The sequence below is a fragment of the Kwoniella botswanensis genome, chromosome 1 (assembly GCF_036426115.1).
Source record: "Kwoniella botswanensis chromosome 1, complete sequence".
NCBI classification, from domain to species: Eukaryota; Fungi; Basidiomycota; class Tremellomycetes; order Tremellales; family Cryptococcaceae; genus Kwoniella; species Kwoniella botswanensis.
Window position 1 is genome coordinate 2,844,589 of NC_088599.1, and position 25,898 is coordinate 2,870,486.

General features: G+C 44.3%; 8 protein-coding genes across 8 annotated transcripts; 3 read left to right on the plus strand and 5 right to left on the minus strand.

The window, feature by feature from the left end:
- Nucleotides 1-307: 307 nt before the first annotated feature.
- On the plus strand, nt 308-4,768 carry L199_001102 (uncharacterized protein; the record flags this gene model as incomplete). Its single annotated transcript, XM_064886859.1, has 10 exons — nt 308-1,469; nt 1,614-2,443; nt 2,535-2,577; nt 2,647-2,822; nt 2,925-3,152; nt 3,241-3,396; nt 3,488-3,512; nt 3,592-3,795; nt 3,875-4,577; nt 4,663-4,768. 10 exons carry the CDS (start codon nt 308-310, stop codon nt 4,766-4,768), a joined length of 3,633 nt encoding a protein of 1,210 aa, XP_064742931.1.
- A 1,311-nt stretch (nt 4,769-6,079) lies between these two features.
- On the plus strand, nt 6,080-6,656 carry L199_001103 (uncharacterized protein; the record flags this gene model as incomplete). Its single annotated transcript, XM_064886860.1, has 3 exons — nt 6,080-6,239; nt 6,356-6,467; nt 6,548-6,656. 3 exons carry the CDS (start codon nt 6,080-6,082, stop codon nt 6,654-6,656), a joined length of 381 nt encoding a protein of 126 aa, XP_064742932.1.
- Nucleotides 6,657-7,080: 424 nt separating this feature from the next.
- On the minus strand, nt 7,081-8,874 carry L199_001104 (uncharacterized protein; the record flags this gene model as incomplete). Its single annotated transcript, XM_064886861.1, has 11 exons — nt 7,081-7,203; nt 7,283-7,397; nt 7,486-7,599; nt 7,676-7,815; nt 7,871-7,975; nt 8,045-8,110; nt 8,177-8,373; nt 8,473-8,534; nt 8,597-8,683; nt 8,746-8,773; nt 8,841-8,874. The coding sequence occupies 11 exons, from the start codon at nt 8,872-8,874 to the stop codon at nt 7,081-7,083; spliced, it is 1,071 nt and encodes a 356-aa protein (XP_064742933.1).
- Nucleotides 8,875-9,313: 439 nt separating this feature from the next.
- Nucleotides 9,314-11,636, plus strand: L199_001105 (uncharacterized protein; the record flags this gene model as incomplete). Its single annotated transcript, XM_064886862.1, has 10 exons — nt 9,314-9,714; nt 9,776-9,897; nt 9,951-10,000; nt 10,065-10,226; nt 10,295-10,396; nt 10,470-10,559; nt 10,631-10,777; nt 10,888-11,055; nt 11,139-11,369; nt 11,457-11,636. The coding sequence occupies 10 exons, from the start codon at nt 9,314-9,316 to the stop codon at nt 11,634-11,636; spliced, it is 1,653 nt and encodes a 550-aa protein (XP_064742934.1).
- Nucleotides 11,637-12,241: 605 nt separating this feature from the next.
- L199_001106 (uncharacterized protein) lies at nt 12,242-15,301 on the minus strand (the record flags this gene model as incomplete). The annotated part of the gene is made up of 11 exons (XM_064886863.1): nt 12,242-12,730; nt 12,869-12,946; nt 13,040-13,074; nt 13,153-13,312; nt 13,438-13,853; nt 13,928-13,976; nt 14,080-14,169; nt 14,281-14,413; nt 14,538-14,748; nt 14,915-15,057; nt 15,189-15,301. The coding sequence occupies 11 exons, from the start codon at nt 15,299-15,301 to the stop codon at nt 12,242-12,244; spliced, it is 1,917 nt and encodes a 638-aa protein (XP_064742935.1).
- Nucleotides 15,302-16,290: 989 nt separating this feature from the next.
- On the minus strand, nt 16,291-20,641 carry L199_001107 (uncharacterized protein; the record flags this gene model as incomplete). The annotated part of the gene is made up of 11 exons (XM_064886864.1): nt 16,291-16,323; nt 16,391-16,647; nt 16,755-16,863; nt 16,934-17,051; nt 17,128-17,289; nt 17,386-18,431; nt 18,504-18,739; nt 18,827-18,951; nt 19,018-19,812; nt 19,894-20,012; nt 20,087-20,641. The coding sequence occupies 11 exons, from the start codon at nt 20,639-20,641 to the stop codon at nt 16,291-16,293; spliced, it is 3,555 nt and encodes a 1,184-aa protein (XP_064742936.1).
- A 2,670-nt stretch (nt 20,642-23,311) lies between these two features.
- On the minus strand, nt 23,312-23,899 carry L199_001108 (uncharacterized protein; the record flags this gene model as incomplete). The annotated part of the gene is made up of 1 exon (XM_064886865.1): nt 23,312-23,899. One exon carries the CDS (start codon nt 23,897-23,899, stop codon nt 23,312-23,314), a length of 588 nt encoding a protein of 195 aa, XP_064742937.1.
- A 1,360-nt stretch (nt 23,900-25,259) lies between these two features.
- Nucleotides 25,260-25,583, minus strand: L199_001109 (uncharacterized protein; the record flags this gene model as incomplete). The annotated part of the gene is made up of 1 exon (XM_064886866.1): nt 25,260-25,583. The coding sequence occupies one exon, from the start codon at nt 25,581-25,583 to the stop codon at nt 25,260-25,262; it is 324 nt and encodes a 107-aa protein (XP_064742938.1).
- Nucleotides 25,584-25,898: the final 315 nt, after the last annotated feature.

Here is a 25,898-nt window from a genome sequence, read left to right on the forward strand (position 1 = left end):
CCCGAGTACCCGCGCTGATTAACGGTAAACACCTTAAGGTGGGGGTGATTTAAGCTTCGCAAGTCAGCACACAACAACGAGATACCGAAGAGTAGTGGAAGGAGTCTTTTGCGAAAAGAGTGGTAGATGGATCCATCTGACACCGTAATCAGCTCACACGACCATCATACATCATCGCTCTCATATTCTGCATCCCAACAGTCTCGATAACACAGGCGACCATCGAGTGAATCGATCCGATGCGATAACAGGGCAAGTGGATATATCCGATTGATAAGCGAAACAATCAAATACCTTGACTCTCAATATGGATCCTTCACTCTTGCAATCCAGCTCTCCGCAAGGATCAACATCAGCATCTGGACCTAATCAAACTTCTCCTCAATTCTCTAACGACAGCACAAGTCCAACCTCAGCTCAGACCCAGCAGGGAGACGTCAAACCATCCATATTATCGACTTCACCGACTTCAACGAATCATGTATCCAACGCCAATGTCCAATCTACCTCATCGACTTCATCGTCAAATCCAACGCTATCTACACCCAAAAGTGTAACTCTGAAATCGACCGATGGGCCTGCTTCCACATCCACATCCACAGCTACTGCTATACAACCATATCATCCTTCTCAACCCAGCGACATAATCGATTCAGAGATCACCGATGGATCCGAATCCGCCAAAAGGCCAAGATTACGTCTAGCTCACGCATGCGATCGATGTAGACGTAGGAAGATCAGATGCGATACTCAACATCCATGTACACCATGTCAACAATCTAATAACCAATGTACATTCGAAACTCCTTCTCGAAGAACTGTCAAGACCAAATCCTCCTCCAACAACAGTTCGAAAGAACCTAAAGATTCTTCTGCATCTTCATCGATAGGAGGAGGGATCAAAAGACCTCATTCACCATTACAACCCACCTTGGCATCTTTGACTTCAGGCTCAGGAGGTCCCGGAGGACAGACAAACTTAGAAGCTAGATTGGCAGCGTTGGAAAGTATGTTGAGGGATGTACCGCCAAATGTCCATAATGCTTTCTTATCCACTCTAGATGCTAGGTTGGGTAGTGGAACGGGCGTGGGATTAAAAGAAGGTGGTGAAGGTGTGGGTGTTAGTGTTGCTGTAGAGGCTTTGGCGGGAGCGTCAAATCCCCATTTAAACAATATCTTAGGTACGAATACAAGTACAAACACGACCTCCAATAACAATACTACGATTGGCGGAGATTTATCGTGGAATTTCAATACATCAACTTTATCACCTGATTGGACTCCCCCTTCTTCATCTACCAACAACAATAGCAGTAACACAGGAGCACTGAGTAATTGGTTGGCGGGGATTGGAGCTGGACCGAGCTTGACAAAGAGAAGGGAAGAAGTAGGGATGGACGAGTTGGCAAAAAGGATGGAAGGAATGAGTTTCTTCTATGAGGATGAAATTGGACAGGCGAAATGGCAGGGTGAGTGATATTATCGTTTAAGATCCTCATCGTGATGCCAATTGTGTCTAGTACGCACCTCCATCTTCGGAGAGCGATCGCGGTCATACGTGATTGTAGTAAGCCGGATCACTGATGATCTGTTTGTGTTGTATGACCTCATAGGCGCCACCTCTGGGTTTCCCCTCCTTCACCTACTTACCGCTGCCAATGCACAGCAAGATAACATCGAAGAGAACCGTCAAGGATCCCATCCCGACGTTCAAGTTTCACCTGCTAACCCCAACCTATCCACTTCACCCGCCAATGCACCTCCCGTTCCCCGCCGCATGAGTTCAGCATCCACCGCACTCGGCTCACAGGTCCGCTCATCATCTGTCCCTGCCAAAGGCAGATCATCATCGATGGGTCTGGGGGGTAGAGGTCGAACCTCTTCTCCAGGCGTAGGAAAGAAAGAAAAATTCTTTCCCGATAGGACACCAAGACCTCATCAGACTCTTAATCCCGAAGCTTCATGGAAAGTCATAACTGGAGTTATCCCACCGGATCTTATGGATACCCTGGTTAGATGTTATCTATCTACTTCTCACTTGTTATGGCCATTCTTACATGTTCCATCTTTCCTTGCCGATTATGCCAATCCTCAACAATGGGGTGAACCGGGATTCACATGTTTCATCGTTGCTGTTTGTACCCTCTCTTCAAGACATGTTGATGATCCCAGAGTACGAGCCAATCCAAATGACCCTTCGACAGCTGGTAAACAATATTTCGAACTGTTCAAGAGGTTAAGAGATCTTCCTTCGGCGGATCGACCTACGCTGTATTCGATTCAGGCTGCGTTCTTAGCTGCGATATACGCCTTTGGGTTGGGGAATCTGAGTAAGGCGTTTGCCCTTCAGGCGGAAAGTATTACACTATGTTTGGATGGGGGTTTACATAGGAGTGTAGATGGGTATGATCATTTTGATGCGGTTGAGAAGGAGACTAGGAAGGTGAGTTCGATAAAAAAAGATCATCTGATAAAGTGGGATATATGCGTCAAGGTGTTTATGCTGACTTTGTATTGTGGATCATGGATGATAGCGAACCTTCTGGTCAATATATTCCTGGGATAAACAATCTGCCGGTGAGTGGTAGCCTATTTTTTGTCTGCTGGATAGTCCGACTTACTTGGGTATTCGAACACCTCTCATAGCTCTCTTTGGCAGACCACCCATCATCCATCTTCGAGATTGTGATGTAACCGAACCGATGATAGTAGACGACGAAAACCTCACCGCGGAAGGGGTAAAAGACGAAAGTAGCGGGAGTGATCCGAAATCTAGGATGTGCGCTTTTGTAGCCGCCATTAGATTACATGTGATTCTAGAGGTGAGTAGCTGAGGTCCTAGATTTGAGACCTCATTCATCTCGTGATGACTACCCGCCCGGAGATTGGATTTTTCAGTGCTAATGACAAGTTGACATCAACAGGGAGTGATCGATTCAGCTACTCGACCATCATCTTTCCCTACCTCACCCTTTTTGGCTAAAGCCGCAGCTACGATTGCCCGACGATCACCTCAGAATGAGAGTCTGCAAGATGAATTGGGTTTATTGGAGGAATGGACGAGGATCTTGCCCAAGTATTGGCATTACGATTCTGAGACGGCGGCCAGTAGGGATCCGATTAGAATCACTCAGGCGGAGAGACTACATTGTGTAAGCGGCTTTCCCTATCCGACAGTCTCAGATTTGATCCACCACAGACGGGAAAAGGCATCGCTGATCACCTCTTATCCTCGTACAGCTTGAACACCTGGTGAAAATGATTATCTACAGACATCGATTCTCAGGGTTCGTAGCTATGCCAGCGTCAACTCAGGAAGAGAGAGCAAGACATCTAGATCTATGTAGGAAAGCTATGCAATGCGCTTTGACAATTATAGCGGATCATGTACATATTGTAAGTGGATTCATTGGGTTTATCTATACCCAAGCTTGATTTTCTCTCGTGATCTAATCGCTGCTGATATCCTCATCCACTGGATATATAGTCTCAACGTGGTATGATGACATATTGTAAGTGCTAAGATTCCGGTTCCTGCAAATAGCAGAAGAATGTGGTGCGGATACTGACACCCTTTGCCCACTATCGCAGATGGTGTACACGTGATTCACCAACTGGCCCAAGCTGGTCGTACGCTTGTAGCTGTCATCTTGAATTGCAGAGATGCGGATTTCAGACCTATCATCGCCCCTTCGATTGAAGGTCTACGATCTTGTGTTGGACTGCTGAGAAGATTTAGTGGTAGATACCTGTGTGGATTGAGGTCGGCCGATATCATTGATGAGTTCTGTCGAAGTGAGTGAAATCCGCTTATTTGCCAAGTCGACTTGGTGGGACTATTTACTGAGCACTGACTACCTTTCTTTTTAATCAGTCTGCAACATCCCTGTCAACTCACCTCGTGTACCTGATTCTACCACCCGTCCTTCACCCGCATGGCTCCGACCCGTCCCTAAACGAATATCATTATCGCAAAACGGCTTTGGTGATTCTCCAGGGGCGATGATGGATTTCAACGCTTCGTCTACATCTTTGCCTGGTGGATTGTCTTCTCAACCGGATAACAATACCAGTAATAACTTTGCCAACGATCTGGATGCGTTGTTCAATACTTCTGCATACTTTGATATGTCAGCTATAGAAGCTGGAACGACCACCACCAGTTCCACTTCTACTCAAAACCAAACCTACAATAACAACAATAATGGTAGTGGGAATGATTTTTCTTCATCTCATTTGAACATAGGTGGTCTGGGTGAACCGTCGGCACCGTTCGATAGATTCGAGACGCTCACTCCTACGCCAATGAATGGGAATCTCATGTTATCTGGAGATCCCAGCACCAGCGCAAATCAAAATCAAAACCAAAACCAAAGTTCAGCTTATGATCAATCGCAAAATACCGGAACTGCAACAGGTTCAGGACCATATGATAACAGTGGTAATGGTAACAACAATCACAATATAAGTTTTGATTATGGATTGAACGGTATGGGATTCGGTGGAGAAGCATTAGCTGGAGAAGGGATGGATAGCGTTTCGGATGGGTTGAAAGGATCTAATGGAGGTGGTGGATTGTGAGTTATCTCGTCTGATCTGATCCTTATGTGAGAGAGAGAAAAAAAAAGGATACGGTAGCTGATATATGTTGTGATTTTGTAGATCCGCAGCTACCATCTTAAGTTTGATGGAAGAAGGTTCATTCGATTATGGAAGTATATTTACAGATCAGGCTCCTTTACCTATGGATGTCGAACATGGATTGTGATAAGTGGATAGATAGGATTATCTACGAGTTTTTGTTAGCTTTTTCGATTGGTTCTCGTATATTGAGGATTTATAATTCATTATTCGTTCCTTTGTTTTTCGATAATAGTTGATGGGTTGTAAGAAATATATGTATTATCACTATCGGATGACGCTGGAACCTATCTTCTTCAGACCGAGTAAGCCTTCGGTGAGCAACTAGTCTTCTATGATTCCAGTGACCTTTGTCTTTGTCTTTAGTCAGTCACCTTTTTGCTCCTCTCCCCACATTAGCTTCCGTCGATCACTTCACGGTAAAATTACATCATACAGTATGATGCGTCACATGTGGCACTGACCCCCCGTCATCTTCAAAACTTTATTTTTCGGTTGGGTCAAATCTGAATTGGAATTATGTGGAGCGGGCAGTCACAGTGACACTACTCACTCTCTTTAATGGTATAGCAGATCTCGGACTGTATCGTTGATTCTCCGAAACATATCCCTAGCCTTTCTTATGATCATTAATCAGGTCAAATCAAATCGTTTGTTCTCATTCGTTCATATGTGTATATGTGTATATCGTTTGTGCTTTGATCTTGAGTGGAGCTACCGCTAGTTGCCAAAGCTCAGTTTAGATTAGATCCCGACTTGCATCAGTATAGATGAACTGTGAGAATCGCTGCCGAGTTCGAAGAGTGTTTTATTACTATTCAGTACCTAGACTAGGCAAGAATGGATAATGACGAAAGCATGATGTAACTTATAGGTTCCTTTTTGATTCCAGACTATTTTTTTATTTTTATTTTTCCTCCGTTGAATGTTCCTTCATAAGGATGGAAGATGGGAGTTTAAAGGAGATAAGCATTTTGAGATATGATATCATCTGACGTTACATACTGGGTTTATATAGTCTACCGTCTGAGCTGAGTCCTAGGTGGGAATAACAACCAAAGGAAGGTTCAAAACTATAGGTTAGGTTCTTTGGGGAGTTCGCGTCTGATTGCAAGGAGTAAAGCAAGGAGGGTATGACGAATGATCGAAGTAGGGTGGGGTGACTGACCGTGAAAATTGTGGAGAGAAGGAGAGTGAATATGATATAAGACTAGTAGCGTTCGTTGATGGGTTGGTGCTTTTCGTATTGAATGAGAACACTGTAACGATTGTATTCGATATCTTTTTATATATATACACGAGAAAGATCCATCGACAACTAGAACGACTACCCCAGCCAAAAGAGGATAGATCACTGTTAGCAACTGATAACACCCGTTGTACGACTGAGTCTACAACACTATAAACTACTCTTCAGAAGGAAAATCACGTATCAGAAATGACCACTCATCTCACATCCTACTCCAACCCCAACCAAAACGACCTCCCGCATACACCTCAACAAGACCCACAAACTCAAATGTTTGATGATGAAATTCCTTCATCTCCACCTAAGATGATGGACAATCAACCAAATGGAAACGGACTATCAACGGGATGTAAGTGAACCTTCTCTGTCCTTTAACGCTGTCTGTCTGTCTGTCTGTCTCACCGCTTTGTCTTGTGTCCTGTTATCAATGCTTATGAACAATTCTCCCATATTCTCGTACTGCAGCTCCAACCCAAAACAAAAACAAAAACGACCTGAACAAGGCTAAACGAAGATACTCTATAAGTTTATTCAAGTGGACTCAGGAATTATGGGAAAATACAAGGAAAGATATTGAGTGGGTTTCAGTGTTCTCTCACCCTTCCCCTTCTCTCCTCGAAAGAGAAAACATTGTTGACCTTCCTATCTGGTATTTAGACGAAGATCATCAACTTCATCTTCCGAATCCTCCGATTCGATTTCCAACAACGAAAATGAGAAGAATGATCTTTCCTCTCATCAAGTTAACGTATCTGCGATCCACTAGAGCTGTGACTATGAATCGAAAAATCAAATCTCAGCCTTGCAATCACATCTCGACATGTTATAACCTCTCATCTCTCTCATTGTGTACAATATAATTGATCCCTTTTGATATTTCTCTGTAATAGTCTATAAATTGTGAATCATGTAGCTATAGTGCATCATCTTTTCTCTTATATGTATATATATAGTAAATCTCATTTCGATCATGCATAGATGGATGGATCGGTCAATCACAGACAGCGAACCACAGTACATCTTCATACGAGATCATACTCACAATACATGAGGTCAACAAGTCTACGTGACTATATACATATATATACAAAGTCCCCTCGTCATAACCTTCCTGAACAGTACTCGTACTAGTCACTCTAGTCAAAAAACTCAGACAACTCAAAAAGATTTGTTGTACTCGTCCAACACGATTACAACCTCGCTCTCACTGCATTTCCATTCCCATTCCCATTGACGAATCCATATCCTCTTTCAATATGTTGTTTAGCCCCGTTGACCATATCATCGATAATCTCCTTGGCAGGTTTTACGTCCTATTGCATAGAACACCATGTATCAGCACGTGTGGCCGATGTTCGCGAACAAACTGAATGGTTTGTGATTGCAACCCACCTTGATCAAAGCGCTGACATCGCCCATCAACCACGACCTAGCTTGAATCGACTTCTCGGGATGTTTCTCCATCTCTAAATCGTGCGGGATCTTGCCCTGCTTGGTGAGAGCAATACTAAATGAACATCCAGATACCATATATCAGTATTGATCGAGATTTGATTCACCGGACATTATACATTTTTAAGTAGATGATTGCTCACATTTCATCCTGTCTTTCATTCCACGATTTAACATAATCCGTTTGTCTGACTCTTAGGGGTCTACCAGTGTAGATCAAGGTAGTTCCAGCATCACCGTGATCGGCACTCAATATCCTACAATCATTCGAGATATATTTCAGTCAGCTTCTGTTACCTCCGACACAAAGGGACACTGCGAAGCTGGACTCACAGATCTTTATGTTTCTTCGGAGCAGCAGCTTCGGTAGACGCGACAAATCTCGTCCCTACCCATACACCTTGAGCACCTAGCATCAATGACGCAGCTAAACCTCTTCCATCGTATATACCTCCTGCGGCAATCACGTGGACCTACTTGATTATCAGCTTAAGTATTGGGAAATCCTAACTAAATAAGCTGACTTACAGGCTGACCGGTCAAAGGTGATGTTCTTCCTTTACACAAATCCACACATGCAGGTATCAAGATTGATGTAGCTGTCGTACCGGTATGTCCACCTCCTTCACCACCCTAATCAAACAATCATTGAAAGTAAGTTAATTGCATTCGATCCGTTTGATGAGCTTGTCAAAAGCTTACCTGAGCACAGATTAGATCGACTCCTACATCCAGAGCTTTCGTCACATGTTTCGGAGCTCCTACCATCTAATATCACCATCAATCAGCTATAGGTCAGACTGCATCCATCCAAGTCAGCTGAGTTTGACATACGTTCATAACTAATATACCAGCTTTATGTAATCTCTCCACAACATCTTTAGGAGGTACACCAACAGCACAAACGAATAGTTTCGCTTTTTCCTCAATGATCACATCGATCAATTCGTCAAGTTTACCTTTGGTATAATCGTAATTTGTCTTTCGAGCTGTAGGAGCTGTAGAAGGAATCAAGAGATCTACACCGAATGCTATATGTATATAACAAGTATTTGTTCAGATCAGCTGTGATATGGACCAAACGGGAAACTGCCGGTTGCACCGTGCAGCTAAGTATGAAGTGTACTCACGTAAATCGGGTTTGTCTAAAGATGATTTCAGTTCTTTGATTATTCCTCTGAGATGCTTCGGTCTATATCATACAACACTCAGTATACCATGATCCGGATCGATGATGGACAGGATAATACTCACGTGTATCCCAATCCACCTATCACACCTAATCCTCCAGCATTGGATACAGCAGCGGCTAGTTCGGGACCAGCGGCTACGTTCATTCCTCTGCAAGGCATGTGAAATGTCAGATGGGGGTATCGCTTCAGAGATAGCAGCACCCAGCTTACGCTAAGAGAATCGGGTGTTTGATGCCGACTAAGCAGAATAAAGGGGTATGATCAGCTCTGGTTCAGAGTAATTTCATAGACAGCTCTCGACGTACATAAATCGGTGATGGGAGTCGAGATGACAGACATGGCTGGTGAATTGATTGTTGAAGTGGGTATGAGTAGGAAGCGCTCGATAGAGATGAGGAGGGAGGAAAGAAGGGATCGAGGATGTTGATGATGGGGATATATATATATATATATACACCTTGTGCAGCATGCTGCCATCAGACATTACTCTAGTTTATATTCCTCCGGCTTGATCCCAATGGTCAATAGCCGGTAGTCGTACTAGTACTAGCACAAGCACAGACCGCCGAGGGAACCGGAACACCGTAACCCATATATATACTCTCGTTAAGTGGGTCATCCATTTATGATATGATCCGGTCAACCTACTTGTACCTCCACTTTCCAGTTGACGGTTGACGATTGCTCTCAGCTTCATCATCACCCACTCATCCACTTCATCCACTCATCTTCCTCTTACCCCCTCTACTCAGCACCTTACAATAACACCACACCCACCATGTCAGCTCCAGATCCCACTCAGCCAGTAGCGTCTTCAAGCTCGACATCTCCAACAGCCCCTCCTCCCCCTGAACAACAACAAGCTCACGGACCCTTACCTCCCCCTCCATCCCGATCAACCAACCCAGCCGAACGATCACTCCCCACAACATCAGAAGAGATCAGACAGCTCATCCTACAGACCAACTCACTACAATACGTTCACGAATTTCTCGTACCCACTTTACAAGATGTGGCAGATGGCAAGGCAGGTCCGCAGTACGTCAAAGGAGTCAAACTCAAAGATAAACATAAAATGGAGCATAGTGAATCCTTGTTGACTTGCGGAGAGGGCGAAGAGGTGTATAACCTTCCCGATGAGAGTATAGTGAGGATGGCAGCCGGATTGAGCTATATAGTGTAAGCTACTCCGAAAAAGACTCGTTGAGTTAGCTGATTCATGTCGTGATGTAATGTATAGCTCTGCAAGGCTCGAAGTATTCAACAACACAGCATCACTGTATAATGATCAATTACTTAATTTCGCCATTAGGTTATGTAGTTTGGGTGATGCTCAGCAATTCTACCTGATACCAAAAAGAGGTAAATCGGTCTAAGCTCGCTACACCAAAGCTCAAGCTAACATATTACCTTAGTCGCTCAACTATCCTGGGGCATACTCAGATTATCACAACATCTGAAGAAAGTAAGCTGACACTGCAGGATTATGACGATGACCATCGGCTTATCCAGCCTGTCTTTCTGTATAGGTACCATTATCTGTCCCAGCTATAGCAGCACTCGTTCAGAAATCCTCTGCACCAGGTTATTTCTCTCCGATTTACGCTGCATACCTAGAAGCGTGTTTGATATCTAGGCAGTTCCAAGCTGGTTTATTAGTCTCAGATCAGGTTTTCTTACACGTTAGATCGGTGAGCTTGCTTCTCTCCGATCTTGGGTCGACTGGAGTTACCGCTGACAGGATGGAGTGTCGACATAGGCAGGAGCGACTTATCTTGATGTATTGACATATTATCATCATGCGGGATTGATATCAGCAGCTTTGAAGGATTACAACAAGGCGAAACAGTATTTTGCGATCGTACGTCCTCATCGCCGTCAGCTTATAGACCCAAGGGGACTGAAGGTTGATCGCATGAATTGACTTCGCTTAGGCCGTCTCATTACCTACTACAACCACTTCTGCTATTCAATTGTCATGCGCTAAGAGAGCTATCCTCTGCGAACTGCTTGATACCGGTAAAGTATGTTTTCAACCATCCTTTCGTTTCTCTTTCAAGATCTATGTACGTTTTGCTGATACTAATCCTTTTAGCGTACCTCTTTCCCTCGATACACGGCGAGTACAGTCACTCGAGCGATCGAGAAGCACGCGGGGGTCTACAACGATCTGGCGAGGGAATACGAAGCTTCAAGGTGGGATGAGGTGAGAGGTATAGCTGGTAAAGCTGAATTTGCGAATGTAAGTACAAGTATATTCGCATGGTCGACCCGAAACACATCGTTTCCATCCCAAGACGATCGTGGACAATGCTTTATCGATCCGGATGCTGACATACCTTTCTGACGCAGGACTGCAATATAGGCTTGATTGAACAAGTTCTCAAGAGTGTAACCAAACGACGTATCTTACAGCTTAAAGAGATTTACTCCCGATTGACAATTAACGATCTAGTAATCAAGATTGGTCAAAGTAGTAAAGAGACTGTCGAGACCATCACAGCGATCTTGGGGGAGATGGTGAGTCGATTTATTTAGTCATAGTGGGCATCTTGTCTTTTCCATTCGATTATCTGCTTAAACTACCTTTGTTTATTCCGCAGATCACTTCTGGTCAAATAAACGCTACTGTAGCGCCTGGATCTACCCCTGCCAATTCAATCGTCATATTCATCGATGAATCTAACACGACTAACAATCCCACGTCGAGTGGTACCAACAACGACAATAGCAATAGCAATTTGGCCAAGGTGAACTACTTGGCTAGTCAGTTGGAATTCGAGTTAGTAGAGATGAGTAGGAACTTAGGAATCAGTAAAGAATATCTCAAGAAGGTGAGTTGAACAAAATTCACACTCTGTAATCGTCTCTTCAACATAAATGTATAACCTTCATACTGACAGAATTGTATGTGTTCGTAGCAAGCAAACTTGCTCGAATCGGGTGCGGGGAAAGGTAAATCGGGTGGACTTTCAGGCGGAGGGGGTAGAACAGACGATTTCGATACGTTGATGGCTGCTGAGGAGCTAGCAGGTGTAGGTAGTGGGATGGGGATGGGCGTGAGAGGTGTAGGTGGGAATTATGGTGATATGGGATTCTAACCTCATGGGAAGATAACCCTACTTGAGCTGAGAGAGAAAGAACGTTTAACTCTTTTAGCAGATCAGTAGAATTGATCTGTGATAAGTGTAAGTCTTCGATTATCGTTTTACATATAGTAGACTACATATAAAGAATAAACGATAAAGTTGTATATACTTTGATAACTATCTATGTATATTGAAACCCCCTCCATACGATCAAGCAAAGAAATGGGATCAACGAACTCTGTGCATTTTCTTTATACGGAGAACGTATTCTCGTTGTCGAAGGCAGGGATAAGATGAAGATTACCCAAGTGACTGGTATGATGTGCTCGAATCTCATTTTTGACTATGGATAATTTCGAAAGTTCAATGACTAACGAAAAATACATGATGTACTACTACTAAGCCAAGACAGCATGATCAATCTGATGCAATTCAATGTACATATAGATATTGGTATGATCAACAAGAATCGACTAGTTTCTAGTTTCATGAAACTAATCATCAAAAAAGAAAAAATCGTATGAAATGAATCCCAAATTATCAATATAAAGCATAAGAACCGAAACTTTACCAATTGTCCACTATCACTACCACTTGATACTCTACCATATTATCCATTATCCATTACCTAAACATAACTGAACAATCACATAAGCGTTCGCCAAAACCACCACTCCAAATAGACCATATCCAAGTATCGTAACCCATTTAGGCGATACATAGGATTTAGATCGTCTGGCTGATGTTGCTTCTTCTATGTTATCCTGTATCTGTATCTGTGTCCTTGTAGTGGAATGTCCATGTTCATTACCATCACCACCTTCTTGTTCATTACTTGTATTCGTGATTTGATCATTATTTAGATTCTCCAATCTTATACCTTGATTGACATCGGTATCATCATCTGACTCTGGCCCTTGTACAGTCATGATTTCTTCTCTTGAACACAGGTAAACCAAGGGGAAGATGACGGTAGGTAGGACGATGGAAAGTAAAACTTGAGAAGCGACCAACATCGTATTCAGTCCTGAGGGTCCAACGGCTGATGCTACGATGGCGGCGGGGATCACACCGATAAGTCGAGTACACAATCTGCGGATCAGAGGCTAGGAGAAAGAGAAGACAAAAACAGGAATCAGTAAATATTGAATGAATAAAGATTAATCCATCATATGTCAGGTAAGGCGGATAGCGCCAGTCGAAAGGATTGTTATGAAACGAGAGATATATGCGAATCAACTCACCGATGTCTTCCAATTGATGAATCCCTCTGAAACTACTTGACCAGCCAAAGTAGCAGTGATCGAAGCGCTTTGACCAGCCTACAAAATGTAACAAGATTGCATCAGCTTTGTATCATTTACCCAAAGCCATATCAAAAGCAAAGTGAGAAATGAGGCATGGTATCAACTAACACAAAGTAACGCCAAAGCGAAAATTATAGCAGCAGCTGTTAAGAACATTATCAAAAGCGATCAGCCCAATCTACTAAGCCGTTCTAGCCAATCAATGTGTCCGAACAACTCACCATGTCCTATGTAGCTTTTGATTAAAGCAAACGCCCCGAACAAGTCCGCATCATCCGCACTAGCATCGTTGTCACCGTAATAGAACGCTGCGCCTGCAAGTGTCAGGATGGACGAGTTGATGGTCAGGGCGAAACCAAGGAGTGAGAGTGCCGTGTCGATCTTGATCCATGCATGAAACAATCAGCCTTTTCTTCATTTGCGCCCATATTCAGTATTATAGGAATCCAGACTTGACAAATGCAGAACAAAATCAAGGAGAAGAGATGATTTAGGAGACTACCTACCGTAGAATGTAATAAGTGCACATCGACCCACTTGATCCTATCAAATTTCCTCACACGAACTTCATATTCCTTCATTCTCTTGATATAATCGATCTCATCTTGATCTTTAATATCATATTCGATAGGTGTAGGTAGGTCTTTACCTTCTCCGCCAACGATCGAGGGCGTAGGTGTATCCTGAATCTGTCTCGAAGATGATCCTACTGGAGGCGTTGAGTTTACTTCCACCTGAGACTGAATAGTGGGTAGATCGGAATCATTTTTCGTGGGAAGAGGTCTCCTTCTGAATGGGTTCAAAGAGGGCATTTGAACAGATAATGGTTTTTTCGTAGGGGACGGTTCGATAGGTAACATATTCAAACGATCGACCGAGGCAAGGGAGGAGCCAAGGAATAGTGCGTGAGGCATGACAGTAGCTATAGTACGAGTAGCATAACGACTGCATCAGCTCACAATCGAATGTGGAACTGGTATCTCAGTTTGCACTGACCTCCGATGATACCGACACCGATATACAGAGCACCGGGTTTGACCAAAGTCTAAACAAACACAACCAAAAGTCAGTATCAGTTGTCAATCATCAATCATCAAATGTCCTTCGATCCTTCGATTGAGATATGATGTAAATAAACTACTACATACCTTTGAAGGGACTAAACCCAAGAAAACATCTTTCCAAACTGGATTTGTCAATTTCAGCAAAATCATGAAACTGACGAATACCGCTAGGACCTTTTGATACGAATCAACATGATATAACAGTTATCAGTATCAATATTGGCATGTTCACTTGAATCTGCTATTCCCTCGATGAGACGTTTCGAGAGTGTAATCGACACTTACCAAGGAAACAATGACGATTTCAAAGAATAACATCCCCTGTCTACCTGAATTCGATCGGAAGAAGACCAAGACAATCATCACGTCTACTGCTGTTATGAGCACTCCAGCGAACAGAGGTAATTTAGGGAATAATCTGAAGTAAGAAGAATCATCCAGGATGTCAGCTCTATCATCTGACCCCCGATGGACCAACTACAACCCCCTTTCCACGCCGATGTCCTATCCATCATGTTTGAGACGTGTTCACTCTCACTCACAAATGCAAAGCAATCGCACTACCCAGCAACTCCGCCAAGTCCGTCCCGATAATTGCAATTTCAGCGAGAGCGTACAGAGTGTACAGACAGATTTTTAGGGGGATTCGATATTTGGGGTATTTCGCTTGAAGGCGAATGAATAGTAGACGAGTCTGTTGTGGAAGGGAAGTTGAGGTGATAGCTCCTAGTCGGACAGAGAGGAGTTGGAGTACTGGAAAGGAAAGGAAAGTCAGCTGAGCGGACGGACAACAGTATGAGGGTATGAAGATCGAAGATTGTAGTCGGAGCAGATGTGATAAATTGGCAAGAAGAGTGATGTATAGGATGATAGATGGTCTAGAGAATGACAATGACCGAAGATAGGCTAGATCACTCACCTACAGCTGCCAGTCCAGCTAACAACACGATGAACAACAATTTATACCCATACGTCGCACCAGCTTCCAAATCCGTCGCCCAATTACCTGGATCTATATATGCTACGCTCGACACCAAGCCTGGTCCGACGAAATGAAGGTGTCTGCGAGTGGTTATACTATACGATCAGTACATAGACCTCTTTTATAGTATTGCCTGCCATCACTAATAGTCTGTAGATGATTCATCGCTACACTGCTCCACAGTATCCTCTGAGCAAGACGAAGAACTCACCTCCATATCAGATCACGACATCTCTTCCAAGTCAGCTTCTCCCCCTCCACATGATCTGCAGATGCAGATCGAGTGTCATTCCTTGTCCTACTCCGGGTTCGAGTTCCCCACATCTTCCAAGATGATTAGTACGCGATCGTCCACCCAACGCGGAAATGAGGTATCTCGATGTGATTCCGAGTGTAAATCCAAGGTTGGTTACAGTAGTGTATCTCGTATGTATGGACAGTTGTGATCGGTAGCAGTCGAAGAGCTCAGACTGTTGTGGTCCGTTTGCAATGCTTCGATTGTGAGATATGTTTGATGAATGGGATCAATCGAATCGAATGACCACGACCAAGTGAGACATTCCCGAAATACTGTGATGAAAACCCGAGGCGAGTGATCGACTGTGTGTAAGAGGTATGTACAGTGCCCACTCTATTCTTCAGTGTCCTTTCCGACAGAGTCGTTCCGATGGTATTTGAGTGTGTTATGTCGAGTTCTATGGCACTAAGAGTAATAGGGAGGATGTTCAAATTGGATCGATGATCACCAAGTACGAGTACCGTACCAACCGCATCAAAACAACGAATCCCTTCACCGTTGCTGTACGTAATCAAGGGTGACTCATGTACGAGATCATGTGACTGTAGTCGGACCCACTTCTCACTTATTGTACATATCCTTCGAAACTCATGCATAGCAGTATAAGATACAAAGATACAGAGAGAGAATCATGATCAACACAACCAGGACCAGAACCATAAACTAAGGAGAAACAAAAAAAAAAAAAGATCGACAACTGGAATACTGAGCAAAATGATTGATACAACTAATTTACACGAAAGATCCCACCCAGTACGTATACAAGGTGAACGAAGGACGTATGAGACAACTTGTTTTTATCAGGTAGAAATATTGATATTCCCTTTCTTTTCTTACAATCTTTTACAATGAAATTGTTTTCTGCCATATGACCTTCTCTATCCTTCCCTTCCGCAAAAAGAGGAATTGATGGCTATACACATTTTGACAACACAATTGCTTGAGGATGAGAAACCTCATTTGGAGAATACACATTAACTGACACGCCAAGACGATATCCTCTTTGCGCTTCAGCTTAATTGCACAAGAATCGTCTATTCAGGCAATACTGGATTCCCCACAAGATAATCGTCAGCATTTATCATATGGTCTGGATGACAAGGATGAAAACTTACCAGATCCCTACAGAAACTAGGCCAAGAATACATGACTCTCCTCCTTCCCCTTCGTCTTTCGCCTTCGGCGTCTGTCTCGGGATGATATAAGAACGAATCTCCATTTTCGATAATCAGTTTTATTGCTTCCTCATCTCTTACACCCATCGATTTGACTTCTTGGATTTTCTTTTGGAGCAGTTCATCTTCCTGTCGAGCGAGTTCCACTTCCCATCCGAACAGTTCATGGAAGAATCGAAGGTTTGGTTGGATCAAAACTAAAATTCAGATCCAACCACAAAATCATAGTCAGCAACATTGACCAAAGACTGGAACAAGCTGGAGAGAATTTGTAAGAGATGAATCCGCAAGACCAAAAACTAACCATTCAGCCTCCTCGCTCTACACATCATATAAGCATCCATCAAACCCATTCTCTCAAATTGCATCATATAAGCAATAACGATACTTGCACTTCGACTGACTCCAACTCGCTATGCCATTCCCAACCCATTATATCAGCATTTCACTAATTTCATGAGATGTGAGTTACAATCTACTTACACAATGGACCAGTATCACACCACCTTCTCGTCGAGCAGCCTCGATCCACGCGCAAGCACGAGCGATCACAGGTCGCAATGGATCATTACCGTCGTCCCGCACGTCAGTCAGGTCAAGCCTACATAAATATCAAGTTATCAGTATTTTTGCCCAGTGACACACAACATATACCGTGGGAGTCCAATCACACGTACACGCTGATTTTGCCCTCTCTAGCAGCTTGTGCTAACGTGTTACCCTCTCCAATTCCATGATGAGGCTCCATCATTTCATTAGGGTTGATCAAGCTCTCTCCGACCGATACCACATGAGTAATACCCAGTGCATGGAGCATCGCAGCGTTTCCTGCATGTTCACTAGACAATCATAAGACAATCAGCAAACAGCAATTCAGGAGATGACATGGTCAACTGAGGCATTTCATGGTCATGTTTCGAACAATCGAAACTTACAGGTTACCCAGGTATAAAAACGGTAAGATCCTACTTGGGAACCCATCAAATCGTCTATCTTCAAACCACACTTTATGCCTCTCCCGTTTCTCAGCTTCAATATGAATCTGAGATACGTCCAGAAGGTCTTTGGCAACTTCAACTGTCGTTGAGATAGTAGGGGAGGAGCTGTAGATAGGTGTGAGTGGATCTATGCTGGATGATTTGACTTTTTCCTTTATGGAAGCAGAGGAAGCGGAAGTCGGCGTGGGTGGTGCAGAGATTGAAGCAGAGCTCGAACCAGTCCCAAAAGGTAAGCCGATCGACCAAGATTTCCATCTTGGCGAACCTGTCGCACCCGTCGAGGGAGGAGGACTTCTTATTGGGCTACCTATTTTCCCCTCTTGCGCCGTGGTGTTCGATACGATCTTGAGAGCTTTCGATCTTCTATCGTTTGTTAACCTTTGATCAATCTTCTTCAATAAAGGTCTATCCGAGGGATAGAGGAAGAAAGATCTCTTGGCGGTGATTTGGAGATGTAGGAACGCTTCTGGTAACGAACAGGAGAGTGAAGACATAATATAACTTAATACCAAAATTGAAGATTCGGTATATCCATCTTGACAATGTACCAATACTTTTCTCTTTTTCCCTGGACTATCAGGCGGTGTAGTTTTCCCTTCAATCAACTTCCGAAGGAAATAAACTAATTCAACCACTCGATCTGTCATATAGTTGAGATTCCGAGTCTGACCAGTGATCGTCCGACATGAACCAGAACATTCCAATGATACGTATTCATGGTCCATTGTTGTACCTTGTGGAGGAGGTTGCGGCCGATCATCAGCAGCAGACGAATTTGACTTGTTCTCCGAGATAGGTGTATTGGGCATCGACGGCCCGGGCGATAGTAAGTTTCGTAGGGCGATGGTAGCTGGCGAAGCTATCCAAGAAGGAGCAGGATTGTGATTGACTTCCTGAGGTAATCGGCGTCTGTCGATGTCCACTAAATGTTGGTACGCTGTGGCTAGATGCGCGGTCGATGGCATCTCTGCGCATTCCGAGGCCTAGCCATGGAAACACATGTCAACGCTATGCGAATGCAAACGGTCACCAAAACGATCTTGTGTCCTACTCACCCTCACACAGAGATCAAAAGGTACACTCGCACCAGCCCCATCATCCGCTCCCCCGGGTACATCACAATCGTTTCCTACCCAGAAGCCTTCGACCACTTCCGAGCCTCTAGTCATCGCTCTAGACTCCTTAGCTTCTCGTTCGAATAGGTCAGTTTGGAAAGCTTCAGCACATGCATTTCCCTTTGAATCGATATTGACCAAATGAGGGTGTAGTTTTTCAATCTTGGAGAATGGTTCTGAAGGAAAGAATAGAAGTCAATTCAAACCGACTCGTGGCTGAGATCCTCATTTGTTGAATGAGCCGGGGAATCAAGGGCACTCACCTACGACAACCCAAACACCGTATTTGACAGGTTCAGTCGATCCTTCACCTTCATTTCTACCTGTAACATGTTGGTAAAATTCTTGCATCCGGATCTCCCACAAATCCTGTTGAGCCTTTGCAATTCTGAAAATGGAAATTCGAAGCTCAGTCCTTGTCTTCATACCTACGAGCGATTTCGATCCGACTTACTGCTCGGCAACTTCCAATATCCCCTGTCCAACTCCATTCTTGGAATACAATACAATATCCGACACAGTCGAATATTTAATTTGTTGAATGTTCAAGTTTCTCAAATTAATCTGATTCGGTAATCTTGCATTTCTAAATTTTGCTTTTTTCTGTTGTTCCCTCGGTTTAGAGGGATGAGAATGGGAATGTTTCGGTAGATCAAAACAGTCCGTTACGTGTAGGGCATTGAACAAAATGCAAGTCGGTCCTTGATCTTCTTCATCTTCATCTGTAAATCCCTCTTCTTCTGAGGATGATATGTCATGTTCGGAAGGTGTTTCTTCCAGAAGGGCATTACCAATTTTGTCTGTACCCAAACAAGGTAAAGGATGATGTGGCTCATCTATACCTTTTGCATGGGCCACAGGTGAAATCCGTTTAGAGTCGCAAGGATGCATCGCAACATCCACGTCCACATCCATCTCGTTTCCATGTTCTTCATCATCGTGGTCATGGTAGATTGCTTCCTCCTCGATAATGGGTTTATCGAATTGCGGTGATAGTTCGCCAATAGAGGGGGATGTACCCTCCGTCGTTCCGGTAGAATGGTATGATTCAGAAGAAGTTGACATGGTTTCGGATCGTTCTCTCGGAGGTGGCATAGTGTAGCTGGGTTGTTGCGTCGTACGGTCCGTATCGGTTCTTTGGGGTTTGGGTCTCTGTGACTTAGGATGAGCAGGTTCGTCGAGTGGGTGCGGAGGACAGAATAAAAGGCACAATCCTCGGTACGGAGGTGGTTCGAATGGCGGACTATGACTATTGGTGTGAAAGGATTAAACATTTTCAGCTGAGGATCAAAGGGAAACTAATGGTTACTGATACAAGTATTATACTGACCCAAAGAAGGCGGCCATGTCCCTCCCCTTCTGACCATCATCACTTATACCATGCAGCCAGGGAAACATAACTGAACTGGGTGTATCTATCATCGAATGCCTTTCGACAAGTTGGGATAACTGCAATCACACAACATAATGACTGTTCAGCAAAACCTGCACGATGCGATATTCATTAAGTTAGGTCAACCCACCTCATCCGCACTGATCAATCTCACGCCATCTCTGACAGGCGTCCGATCCTCCTCGTAACCCCATTTCGGCATCCCCCAAACGAAAGGTCGTCCTTCCTCCGGTGGAGTCGGTAGATGGACTGCCACTTCCTGTTCCGGGGAATGTATGGTCTCACCCAGCATCACGGTATGGGGGTCACTCTCGTTCTCTTCCTGATCTCGCGAGTCCATATCGATATCCATCTTATTGTCCCCTCCATCACTATTAGTAGGTGAAGATGAAGACGAAGAAATCTCCCATTCTCCTTTCAATATCGTATCTTTCACTTCCCTCTTCCTACCTTCCCTCTCTTCCGTGGCGATAGTAGGCGGGGGCCGACGGGGATTGATACCCAGCACTGCTTCCGAGCTGCGTGCTCTTTCCATCGCAGCTGGCAGCAAGTGCGTCGGGGTCACCGGTGTAGGAGGTGCAGAGAGTGGAGTGGTAGGTCTAGGAGTGGACGAACGAGATCGCACCATCGAGTAATGGGCGACTGGCTGAGGATGGTGTTGCGGTAATGGAAGAACGAGTGACATTGTGTGTGGTCGTGGATTGGTTCACCGCGAAGTCGTGTGATCCGATAAGATATCCTTCTAAAAGACAAACAATGAACTTTTGTTGTTAGCGGATACGAATACTCAATCTCGTTTGATCGACAACCCACCAATCTAACATGCATACATCTATGTTATCCTTTTCTTCTTCTCAAGTATCACGTATCAAGTTTTCAAGCTGACGAATGAATGATATGTCACTTCTAACACCGGTTATGATAGTGTTTGGATGCAAAACTACCCGTAGTGGTTATATTATGATTAGATAGTACGACGTTATAAGTGAGAGATGAGGTAGTTGGGTTGAGGTGATGACGAGAGTTTGTAAGGGAGGATTGCGTGATAGTCGGTACGTGATACTGCAATCACGATGCGATGTGTGATGAATATTGATTCCAGACAAGCTATAACTCAAGACGTTCGGTACTAGGAATCTGTAGAGACAGTGAGCAGGTGTTGGATGTTTGTATGTGTACTCGTCTAGAGACTCGTTACCGAATATAATAAGAAGCTTTACAGTATTGATTGAACAATTGAATGAATGAATGGGTTGGTATGATATGATACGGTATGACGGATTGGCTTTGTACTCCTATACCCTATTCTTGTTCTTACTGAATAGGTTACTTCTCTGGTTACCGGTACCGAATCGTAGGGAGAGTTAAGAAGCGAAGAGGGAGAGTTGGTAGTGGTTATTGACGGTTTGGACTAGTTTGATGTTGTTTACCTTATGTGAAAGGTGAATACCATAGCCGTACAGTCGTGCTTCCTCCCCACTGAAACTGGGGATATATGCTGATGAATCTATCTCCGAAGGGATATGGCGAATGAAAAGTAACGAATGAATATGGAGAAGGTGTGCACGCTGAGCTAAGAGTAGTCACCCAAGTACCAGAGCGATGATACGTAAGATAACGATAGAATGACGATCTGGAGGTTGTAGACTATGTATAGATCTTTAGGTAAATGATTTGGCGAGGGTATTCCGATAGGGGAGTGGAGGGCAGAGACCGATCCAGTTGCAGCAGCTGCTAGCTCAATGATGGGATGGATGAGTTGTCACTATGCAATGGGGATTACCAAGTATGGTGAAGAGTCATAAGACCACTGGAGAAGTGAGGAACGTTATAGTTACTGGTTGTTGTGTGTATCAATCATGGAGAGTACCCTGAAATGAGAGATCACCTCACTCGCATTTCCCTATTTACCCCACAGACACACCCTCACCATCCTTTGATCAACGCATGGATCTCTTCTCAGTCCATCATACACACACGCACACGCTGTCCGGACATTTTCTTGCGTGCCCGATCTTACCAGTATTGCCGTCGGGGCAACGGCACAAGGGTCATATGATCTCTTGTCATTTCATTCCAATTCAGCATACTCATGAGCCTAGGCCATCAAGGCTTTAAATTGCATCATGCTAGTCTTTAGTCTTTGCTTTTGCATCATTGCAAATCGCAAGGAACACAGCCCACGAGAGGTTACTGTAAGAGGTGAGTGAACAAACAAGTCGTTCCTTGTAATTGAGCTGGACCCTGAAAAGCGGGGAGAACTGAGCAAACGGAGATTTTCCCATGCGGAGTACATACGGTTCCTATGTCAATGGGTAAATGTGGCGACCAGACTGCACCGTATCGTTACACACTACCACTGTCCAAACAAATTATCTTTTATCGACTTGATCGTTCCTTAACTGCTCATGGGAGTCTAGGTGATACTCATTCTACTCCCGTGTAATTGTCTCCTTCTGTTTGCTGTTACTCGATCGAGAAAGTGTACAGTCCTACGGTAGCGCTGGGGTTATCAGAAGTAAGAAGCCTTTCATCCTACTGAGTCCTGTGCACATCCCTTAGTGCACTAACGAACGTTCCATTGGCCCGTCGTTCAATATGGAAAGTCGTCCCATGTCCACCTTTGGAGTGAAAGGGGAGTGTATCACCTTTGGCGATGTTGAAAGCCTTTTCGGGAAATTCACCAACCGGGACACCTGATAGGGCAGTAGTGACAGGACTGGCAATTCTCTTGAGTCTTGAAGTCCATTTTACACAATCACTTCCAGCTTTGTTGGTTTCAGAGTTGGTTGGCGGATAGTATCAATGACCATGCTTAGTGAACTTGTTTTGTCTGCGCGAGCTTCTTCATTGGAACTCACTTTGACAGGGACGTAGGTTTTTGTCGAGAGATCTGACATATTTTAAGGTATATGTTTGGCCGAAGAAAGAAGGGGGAGGGGTATGTGCACGGATCAGTTATACATTCGTCGCAGGGGGAGTTGCAGAGTTACTACGGTGATGTTATATACAGTAAGTTTCCTCCGTAGCCCGAATCCTCTTGCCGTCTTCCAAGCATTCGCGTACAGAAATGTGCAAAGGATTCTTTAGACTGGACACGTCTCATGCTATCCCCTATATTCGTCCTGCTTCGTTGATCCTTAGTGCACATCGAGTGCTATGATCTGTTAAACTCCTGCGGTGCTTATACCCACTTGATTTGGCTGTCTATAGCTGCTGCAGGCCACTCAACGACGAAGTGCAACACCAAATCGCCAGGAAGCCGAGGTTTCATGTACCATTCAACAAGCAACATTCATCACTCCAGTCATACTGTATGCATATCGAACTTGGCCACACAACTTTGATGATCTGTCTAGCTGGATCCTCGGTGTCTTGGAGACAACAAGTTCCTCATCTTATTCTTGATAGATCCGCCGCTTCGATCAGTTTGACCAGAAATCTCCGTCTGACCGTGATCGCCAACCCTACCCTCTTGTTGATCATCCCCCACAATGGAAAAAGTATAACAACCTACATCGACTCTTCTAACATTCGAAGTGAGATCCCCTTCCTCCCAAGTAGGTATCTGAGGATCATAAATTCCTCGTACCCTTACAGTAGCAGGATCATTCTCATTCCTTCCTAACCAGAAAGTGAGACCTCCATTCGACGCGGTATCGCTCATCGAGATGAACGGCCCCGGAAACTCCTCACCGAGAGAGAGGTGGTAGGTCTTGGGTGGGAAACGACCAACAGATACACCGGTAGGGGTTCTCTCCAAGAATTGAGGGAGCCTAATTAGGCTTGGTGGACGAATGTAAAATGTACCATCTTCTGCGATGAATTCGACTTCCGACCGTCTAGCCCAATCGGAAGCTTCCATTCTGACGGTGATGTATGCACAACGAGATGACGATGCAGTTGCTGTGACTCGCAATTGCTCTGATACTGTTTCCGACATTATACCGAGTTCACTGAGGGATGGGTGGTGATATGACTAAAATGTCAGCAGATGAGGGATGTGAACGGCTATGTTCTGAATGACCTTGTTAATTCTCATATAGTATGTAGAAGCAGAACAGCCTGTGATCTGCATACAGTACTTCTCGGAATTTGAAGCCTCTGACACTCAATTCGATTATTTGAACGTATCACCATTCCACCTCTTCCTGGATCCTTTCATTAGCAATATCACCGCTCTTTTGAAGAGGCTTCTTTCGAGGCAACACGCGAATACGATCGTCAAGTCCTCCTTTCTACCTCTCCAGCATATTTGAATAAGTTGAATAGCCGATTTTGCTCCACGTGTTAATGATTCACGGATGCCGTCATGAACAAATGACTGCGACTCTCTGCCCTTGGCATGCTACCTGGAGGGAGCATGCCCCTGGGCAATTACATGGACACTGATCTGAGGCATGTACTCTGTTGCAATCCATAACGAGGCCTTTGATCCATTCGGTACGTTCCTCATGTAAGCTTGCTAAGCTATCTGCCATATCACTGAAAGTGGAAAACGTTCAGTAACAATTGCATACAAATCGCGTCATTATGATCATTCTAATCTGTCCGCGGCATATGCCATAGGTGGATCTCTTCGCTCTCATGAGAGTGCTACTGAGTGGATCATCAACTGCGTGGCTATACAGTACTGTACAGCCATTATAATTGGATCAGATCATCATACTGCCCATCCTGATCATTGCCACCATTGCTATTTCAGCAGGGTACTTATACTCCTCAGGAGAATGACTAAAGGTGGCAGTGAAGTCATAGCCGCCGATAGTCTGGGAGTGGACTTGCTTACTCAAGTAGCCGGTTTGGCGAGTAAATCCGGGACCTTGACTAGTGACGGTCATCAGCGTTCCGCTTGCATGTGCGCAAAAAGTGAAATGAACACCCCTTTTCGAGATCGAGATGAGCCACGACAGATCGGAGCCATCGACATGCTTCCCAGAGAGGATCGCCATTCGTCATTGAGTAATGGAGATAGCATGCCACGAGAACCACGCTCGTTGATAATGAATTGTTTCATTGGCTCCGTTGTTGGAGTGAGATCGTACAGGTGCAGGTCTCACTCAAGCAAAAGCTTCGAATCCAATGCAACGGGGTGTACAACGCAGGATTTCGCCATGCTACAGTATCGTGGAAGCCCCGAGGGAGCTATACACAAGAGTCTAGACAAGCAGAGATTGCATACTTCGGCCTAATCATATCATCTGGTACATACGTGATCGCCAAGTGAGCACATAGAACAGCTACCCCCTACTATCATATATATCCTTATGCATTGGTGGGAGAGATGAGCATCCTGACAAGGATTAAGCCCGTAATCTGAAAGTCAAGTACCCCCTGTTTCCAGATGGGGCATCCGAAGTCAATCGTACAGAGCCGGAGGTAGAACCTCCAGTGATTGATACTTCTTTGTGGGTATCATCTGACATATTGGTAAGAAAATGTTGGCCTTGAAAATTACGCGAATCCCACGGACCAAGATTGATCGTTTCACCTCGGAAGGGACTGTAGCCTGTAATATCGTTACAAGGCTGGGACTGCAATCTTCCATTTTCATGAAGGTACTGACCCCTTGGAACGGTACTGTCGTTCGTAGTGATTTCTACAGATACGTTTGAGCTTGTAGACATATTGTTAAAGCTTGTGAGACGAGAGACATGTGTTAGGTATCATTTCATATTCCGCTTAAAATGTTACAGTACTCACTAGTCGGAACGCTATGCGTTGACTATGTTGATGTCAGTTGGGAATGGATACGAAAACACCCCGAAAATGTTCATTGTATCTAGCCTTTCTATACCCTGAAGGACTGGACCTCTGGCAGCTTGTGGTGGCTGCGGGCTCTCACTAAGGGTGCCGCATGTAAAAAATTCGAACATACGATCTCGTTGAACAGTCATGGTCCGAAGCACAGAAATTGACAAGTATTTTCGGAAAGGACCATA